Source organism: Phaethon lepturus, unplaced genomic scaffold (genome assembly GCF_000687285.1).
Source record: "Phaethon lepturus isolate BGI_N335 unplaced genomic scaffold, ASM68728v1 scaffold39835, whole genome shotgun sequence".
NCBI lineage: Eukaryota > Metazoa > Chordata > Aves > Phaethontiformes > Phaethontidae > Phaethon > Phaethon lepturus.
In genome coordinates, this window is record NW_010539144.1 from 614 (window position 1) to 8,734 (window position 8,121).

Consider the following 8,121-nt stretch of genomic DNA (forward strand, 5'->3'; position numbering starts at 1 on the left):
AAAGGCGAGTTTGGAAATACTGGAGGGCGATTGATTGTGTATCCAGCTGCTTTAACCAGCTGATCCAAGGTAAACCGTCCGCCGCGGAGGGGAGCGGAGCCACGGAGGGGAGCGGAGCCGCTCCGGCCCCGGCTTGCAGAGCAAGGAGAGGAGCTGATGGTCCTTGGGAGGATGAGGAGTCGTGCTGAGCAGCAAGGAGCTGCCGTCGCAAAGGGTGGCCACTGCTCCCCGGAAGGGCACCGCTGCCAGCGCCGGCAGGGGCTCGGCAGGGGCTGCCTTCCCCCAGGGAATGGTACCGTCCACGCTTTGGGTATTTCACAAACCGCTGTCATGCTCTATCGGTGTGACTCCCCTCCAGAGCCACCCAAAAACGTCATCCCCAAAGCTCCTGCTCTGCAGTATGGGAATGCAGCCCGTGGGGCGAGCCTCAGCCCCGCCGTCCAGCGCTATCGCCTCCTCTTCCACCCCTAAAAGGGGCGCTGGGGTTGGCTAGCCCTGCCTGCTAGCCCAGGAAGACTGGAATAGTGCCTGGAGAGGATGGGAGGGGGGAGTAAGAGAAAAAGGAAACAAAAGCAGCACAAAAGCAGCAGAAGCAGCCCTGAGATGGGGCTTCAGGCCAACAGCCAAAGGGACAGTAAAAATCCACAGCATCTGGTTCACTAGAGCTACTTCTCAGGATCCGCCTCCAGAAGTACTCGCTAGGAAGAGCCATCTAACATCAAATGTAGGAGAAGGATAAATACACGTAGAAGATCGCATGTCTTGTTAAAATTAAAAAAATGTTTCACAGGAGAGGTCTGGAACCCACAAAAACCTCATCATCTGCTTTTGTAGACTGTAGAGACTCAGTATCTGGAAAAAGGGGTGCAACAGCATTCACTGCAGGCGACAGCTTCACAGATGTGGATTAGTTAGGAGGAGCTGCGATTGCTGTGTATAAAATGCCCAAGCTCTCCTGCAGCCTAGTTGGTTCCTCCGGTGCGCCTGAATCATAGAAATAGGAAGGAATTAACCTAACTAGAAGGAAGAAAAAAAACTAATAACTAAATAAACTGAAACTAACTAATAGGAAGGAAAAAAACCCAAATTCTTTCAGAATCCCACTGTCCACAGAGGTAAGGGAGCACTCTGCTGATGAACCCCTGACTGCACCACATCAAAGACAGTAGCTCCAGGTAACACACTGCCACGTACGCAAGCAGCAGTGATGCTTGCTTTGGTTTTTCATCCCAACATTTGTATCAGGTTTAGAACAGGTTTAGTTTTATGTGCCAGCCCACCCTGGGCAACTCCAGAGCTTCCAGCCCCAGCTCCACACCTTCTTGCCCAGTAACATGCCTGCCGAGCTCCGGGTCGGTGCCAGGTACAGCAGAGCAGTCACGCCCTCTCTTCTCACTCAGTGCGCAGGATTAGCACCAGCAGCTATTTCAACTACCTTCAGAAGAATCCAGAGAAGGTTTTCAGCCCTTCTTCAGTGTTATTCTGGAAATAGATTTCAAAGCACACTGACAACCAGTGCACTACTTCGCTTTTGAATATGGTACCATTTGTCCCAGTGTTGGCCCCTGTAGGGCTCCACGAGAGGGTCCCGACTGCAAACATGTGCATGGCATTACGGATGCTATCAGCACGCACACCACTAAGCAAAAGCACAAATATTTCTATTAAGGCATTTGTACTATGTGTAGTATCAGCACTTCAAGACATTGCCCTCGAAATACCTTATCCACTTAACACAAAAATCCTGAACACTCCTGAACAATCCTGAACATTCCCGCTCAGGGGGGGGAATGGCGGGCCGAGCCTGTGGAAAGGCTAGCGGTACACCTGGCTGCGTACAGACCTCCCTGCCGAGGTGAACGCCGCGCTGCAAGCTGGTGTGTTCAGCCTTGGCCAAAAATCATGGCCATCTGACATTGCCTCTTTCCCATCCCCAACTCCCTTGGTTGCTGGAAACCAGCCCTACAGACTTGCTCTGGAAGAGCCTAGGACAAAGAGCAAGGGATTTTCACAGCAAGAATTAGGCAGCACAAGAGATTTTATTTTGCTTAAAATAGAGAGGGAAAAAAAAATAAATACAAACCCACAATACAAAGAGCAGTTTCCAAATTAATGTACTTTTCTTTCAAGGACATCCTCTGACTGGGAGAACAGAGGCAGTCTGACCCCTCAAAGAGCTCCGCCTGACAGGAGCTCTGGGGCATCGCTGTACATGACCAGTGCATTCAGTCTGACATTTAATGTAAACCAAAGCAAACTGTCATGTTTAGTCCTCTGACTCCGGTGCCTCCCCGAGAAGCCACGGACACCTCCGCATATGTACAGTGCATTTACTCCTATATCTCCAGGACACAGGCAATTCCCACAGGACTTCCAGGCCCTGCTCCCTCTTCAGCGAGAGCATCAGCCCACATTCTGCCGGTTACCATAGCCTCTTGGGTGCGTATCTTTCCAGTCATCCCAGTCCCGAGCTTTTTGAAGAGCTTCCTCATCCTCCTCCTCCTCCTTTTTCTCCTGCTGTTGCTTCTGCAACTCTTCATCAGCTATACCTGCTGAAGGTCAAGAACAGCAGTAAGGGGCAGTAAGACAGAGGAAGATCCCTAGTTAAGTTCTCAAAACAGAAGCCCTGCCAGGAGCCAGTCTAGCCAGAAAGCTGGAATTGCCAAGTAGTCGTCTAGCAATCCAGTTATTCTCACAGCCTAATAGAAGTCAGCTCTTACTCCTCCTTAGTCAGCGGGTGTTTTACTGCCTCAACACACCCCTGTTCACCCTCCTCCTCAAGAGGCTTCCCAAATTCTCTATGCCAATCTTTGCTTTGCAACTCCATACCTGGTGTTCTCTGAGGCACACTCTGACCAGACACAACCCCTTGCCTTCTGCGCTGCTCATACCAGTCATCCACAGTCATAGTAGGCAGGCCAGGATATCCAGCACCAAACACTCTACAGGAAGAGAGACAGTCAAAGGTGGCACTTTACATCACTACAAATGAGCAGAAACATAGACAGTCATGCCCAAAACTACTCTGTGATCCAGCCTGTACTAACAGTATAAAGCATGTTATCAAGGAGGGCTTGAGAACAAACATTATTTCTACAGCCTGGGCCATCAGCCACAGAATTGCCAGTAGCCTAGCCATAACGGCATTTAAAGAGTTCATCCTGTTCATTTAGAGACATGAGGACTGTTCAAGTCCAAAGACCTTGAATCACTTCTCCAGCCCCAAGGAGCACAATACTGCTAGCAGAGGTTGCCAAGGAGGCCCCTGGGAACTGAATTAAGCACAGCTTGGCTGAATAGATACATTGGAGGCTCAGGGAAAATAATCACAGAATCATTAAGGTTGGAAAAGACCTTTAAGATCATCAAGTCCAACCATCAATCCGACACCACCATGCCCACTAAACCATGTCCTGAAGTGCCAGGTATACATGTTTTTTGAACACCTCCAGTGATGACGACTCCACCACCTCCCTGGGCAGCCTGTGCCAATGTTTGACTGATCTCTCAGTAAAGATGTCAAAAGCAAGACCAGAAATCTGTTTTCTATCCCATTTTGTGCTTTAGCTGCCATATTTCTTGCAAGGGCCTCATGGTGCCACAAAGTGTTAAGATCTTGATACCCCAGGGAGAGCCTTACAGTTAAAAACTGTATTATTGTGACTGATAATTCTCTGGTTGGTATCACATCTTCCCAGTGCTAAGATCACTTACTTGAAATCTTCCAGAGTTTACATCAGATTAAGAAACCACATGTGCTTTTCAGTGCTGGGCTCTTTATTTTAAGAATGAAGAACAATCCTGTTATATTACATGGAGAGGGGCAGATAAGCCTTGCCTCGCCACAGCTTACCAAACAGCAAGCATGTGGCCTATAAACTAACACAGTTAGTATTTGCTTAATACAGTCTCCTCTTCTGCCATCAAATAGGAGGAAACAGCGTTAACCAAGACACTGCAGCATGCTGGTAATGAAAAAAATTAGAAAAAAACGGAAGAAATGCATTAGATGTTCCCCATCCCCTGCCCAGATGCACGACACGTGCCCTCTTGATGCGACACGCTGCCTGAAGGTAATGGCTGGTTTTCTGCATTTGAAAGAGTATCTTAGGCTCAACATGAGAACAGAGCACTGCATCATACTGTGTCTAAATAATCAGAAAACAACATACTTAGCCTGAGCAGCATCCCGGGTAAGAATGAAAGGTTTCAATGGAGCCCTGACTTGCCGAGAAGTGCCGTGTGGTGGTGCTGAAGACTGAAGATGCAAACAATAATCACAAGATAATCGTGTAGATGAGAACCCCCTTCTCTGCTTCCCACCCCAAATTAAAGGTCTTCTAGAAGAGAAATGCCTCTGCTGTCCCAAGGTGGACAATTCAGGCCTTAATCCTGTTTAAATCATGAACTCCATCTGTAAGATTCTACAAATCACTTCTCTTTGTGCCTTTGCTACACCCTTTTCTGATCAAAGCACAAAGCTGACAGAGCTAAACCAGATCAGCTCAGATCAAAGCATGAAATACAGCTTATTATTTTTCACAGGGATCAGATGCAGTACATTCTGAAGCAATTAGAGCTCATCACTCCTGATGCTATCACCCAGGTCACTACAGAGGAGCAGAGTTCTGCAACGGCAATAATGAACTGCACAAACCAGCTGTGCCAAAGCTGGACTGTGGTCTACATCAGCACATTATGATTTTTTACTTCTAGACAGACATTTTAGGTGAGTCACATAAATCCCAGAAACACTATTCTACATTGGAGTTGCAGGTCTACAAGAAGCTTTCAGCATTCAGAACGGGCATTTCTTTCTGTAATGTCTAGACACTTTGTAGACCAGAAGCGTAGGCTTGAAAGAAATCAGAAGGGTCTTCTTTCAATTTACAAATATACTTAGGTCTTTAGAATTAAGTGTCTGGCAGAACCCAGCAAAGTGGAGAAACGCCTCTGCACGGAGTCTGGTTCAGCTCCGATACTCAATGCTCTAGCATTTCACAAGCCATGAATGCCTAGAACATGTGGTAGCACCAGACAGTGACAAATCCAAAAATCAGACCACTGCCCATTCAGAACTAAACCAAACCCCACCTGCTTGTTCTGTCACTGAGCTAAAGTTCAATCGGGAATTCACAAACTAAAACTTATAAAGCTCTGCTATTGAATTCCTCTGAGGTTCATTTACCTGCAACAGTTCTATCATCAGGTCTAACTACCCAGAGTCCACAGGACCTGCAGTGCAAGAGAGATCTCATACCTGTTTCGCTGCACCTCTGCTCCTCAGGATGACCATTTCTTGGTCAATGCTCTCAATTTCCTCAAGGCTGGTGTTGATCCATTTCTGGATTTGTAGTATATAAAATTCCCGTATCTGATCCTCATCTGCTTGCCCGCTCTCTACAAAGGTTCTCATAGAGGCCAATCTGTTTTCCAGTTCCTTCTTCTGCTTATATCTGTCTCAAAGAGAACAAAATGAGATCATTTAGATAACCTTTCTCTAGCACAGCCCAGATACAGTGTTTTCTAAAATAAACCAATTCCTATTTCTTGAAATTCAATCAAATGTAGTCAGAGAGCTACCTCCTGTCCCAATCTTCTTTTAACTGCTCTTCATGGAGGTGCCAGTTGCTGACCAGTGCTCATTAGGATATGCAAATCCCAGACATTCATAAAGCTCCTCAAGTCCCTCAAGACAAAACTCCTTGTGCGGGGAGGACCCACTCATTTAACAACCAAGTAAGAGTCCTGTAGAAGTAAAGCTGCGACTTACAGGAACGTACCCATTAAGAAGGGGAGGAGCACCACATCATACTGGTTGTCATTTACTGATGACCTCTAACAATGTGTAAGCAAGAGGCAAAATGCCAAGCAGGGATCCACCTCCCCACCTCATCTGACTGACAACAGGAGGTTTTTGACAAATGAAAACTACAGAAATTAGAAGAATTCCCACCTTCTTAAAAAAGGCTTTGAAAATGCCTTTTTTATATATATACATATACACACACACAGAGTTATATACATACATGCACCACCAAAAGAATCTTTTCCTCCCATCTTCCTCATCACTTCCATCTGTCAACTCAAATTTAGACATTACATTTGGTCTTTACTACTCTAAGAGGTTTAAACATGATTTCATGTATTTAAAAAGAAAAATTGTATACAAAAAGGGAGGTTCTGATGGTTTACTACTGTAATTTAAGTAGCTCCTGTCTGTTAAAAACAGCTTTAAGAAGACAGTTTAAATTTAGAGGGGCCTCTCAATTTTTTTTTCTGCTAAAAGGGCTGCAGTCCTAGAAAACTAAGCCTCCCACATAAAATCAGGCAAGCCTGGCAACACAAAACTCCTGGAGAAAAAGGAATTTAACTCATTGGCTCCTTCACTGAGAAGGCAAATGTAAGGGCTAATTTTTGCCTCTACATGACACAAAGATGTCAAGAAGCTGCTTGTAAGGCAGATTTAAAACACTTTTCCAATTTCTGTCTCGTGTGTTTTTGTGTGTGTATGTTCTTTTTAATATAATTTTGGCTTTCTGGACTTTTCGGACCTTTTCAGGAATTAGTTAAGGGGACACACATACACACTACCTATGTAATACACTTCCAGGTTAAATCCTTGTATCCCGCTTCCTTCAGTTACAGTGCCACCTGAAGAACGCACAGCAAGAACCAAGGATTAGAAACCTACGGGAGCTGAAAGGACAAGGAGCATACAAGACTCATTCTAAAAGAACAAACACATCCACAAGTGCTCCACAAGAACCCTGAAAAATATATCTTAACTGGCTGTGCACCTGACTGCCCAGCCCTGTCCTGCAGGGAAGCAAAGCAAACCACTCCATTCCCGTTTGTCTTTACACTCCACAGTGGGATAAGTCCTCTTCAGTTGGCCGCTGTAATCCCAACCTGCTCCCCAGAACACTGGATTGTGTGTTCATTCAGACAGCAAGGCTAAAGGCAGCTAGGATGAGACAGGTCTGGAGCCAAGGCGATGATACAGGCCTTCTTAGGTAAATTTTCTTCATACAGCCTATGCATGTTACTGAAAGCAAATATAATTGCAACATCTCACCCTGATCAAGTACTAACCTGCTTGCAACAGAACTCACAATGCAGGCACCTCCTGTTTGTCTTCATGTGGAAGGAGTCATGGTACAGGCAAACACAAGCCCTCAGTGAGAGGGGAGTCCATGCATAACCAAAGTCTTACCTGCAGTGCCGACAAAACCCATGCACACTTGGGAGGTGATGCGCAGCTCAGACTGCTGACAAGCAGCCTCCGCTGAAAAGGCTTTGCTGTGCTGACCCCAAAGGTCCTGATGTATTCTAGTGTCCTAAACCCATCTCAGTTAGGTTATTCTCTAGAATCTAAATTATTTTTTTTTCATTCATGCAATTTAAACAGCTCTCCAGACCAGGTTGGGCCTTTCAGTGCTACCACAATAAGCAACAACTTGAGTGTCAAAATCCCCAACTAAAGCATGGCAAAGCAGCATCAACCATCTCTTTTTAAAAGATCTAACAAGCACATTGGTAGGTAACTTCCAATGTGGGTGGCTTTACACTGTTAGCAGCGATTAAAGAATTAATCATAAGAGCTTTTGTGCAGTTCTTCAAAGACCAGAAACTAAAGACATAAATGCACCTCCCCAGTCTGCACACAATCCAACACCATGAAATAATGCACGGTGCCTCTCTTAAAATGAATGTTTCATGATCAAACTATCCCAATACCAAGGGAAGCAGTTCTTTCCTGACGGTCCTTGGCTGTACAATCTCGCGCTGCCTAAGGCTCTTCCCTTCTCTTAACTTGGTTCTCAAAAGCCTTTAAAGACCTCAAAGCAAGAGCCTACCTTTCAATTTTGGCTTGCCTACTTGACGCCATGGCCAGCAGGCTGGGCTGGGCGGCAGCAGGGCCACCCTGGGACAGACTCCTGGCATCTTCCTCTCCTGGGGGGCTGGCAGTGGCGGCGGGCAGGTGGAAGCTGCCCAGCCCGTAGCTCCTGCAGAGCTTGAGGAAGCGCCAGAAGTGGGCCCGAGCGCTCTCCAGGTGCTCCAGCCTCCTGCTCAGGTCGACCTGCTTCAGCGTCAGGGCCCCGAGCAAGGCGGGCAGCA

At 46.4% G+C, this 8,121-nt stretch overlaps 1 protein-coding gene across 1 annotated transcript; it reads right to left on the minus strand.

Moving 5' to 3' along the window:
• Positions 1–2,403: 2,403 nt before the first annotated feature.
• On the minus strand, positions 2,404–8,116 carry IGBP1 (immunoglobulin (CD79A) binding protein 1; the record flags this gene model as incomplete). The annotated part of the gene is made up of 5 exons (XM_010287029.1): positions 2,404–2,543; positions 2,830–2,942; positions 4,173–4,258; positions 5,261–5,456; positions 7,860–8,116. Coding segments are annotated over 5 exons (792 nt in total), but the record flags the coding sequence as incomplete, so codon positions are not given.
• Positions 8,117–8,121: the final 5 nt, after the last annotated feature.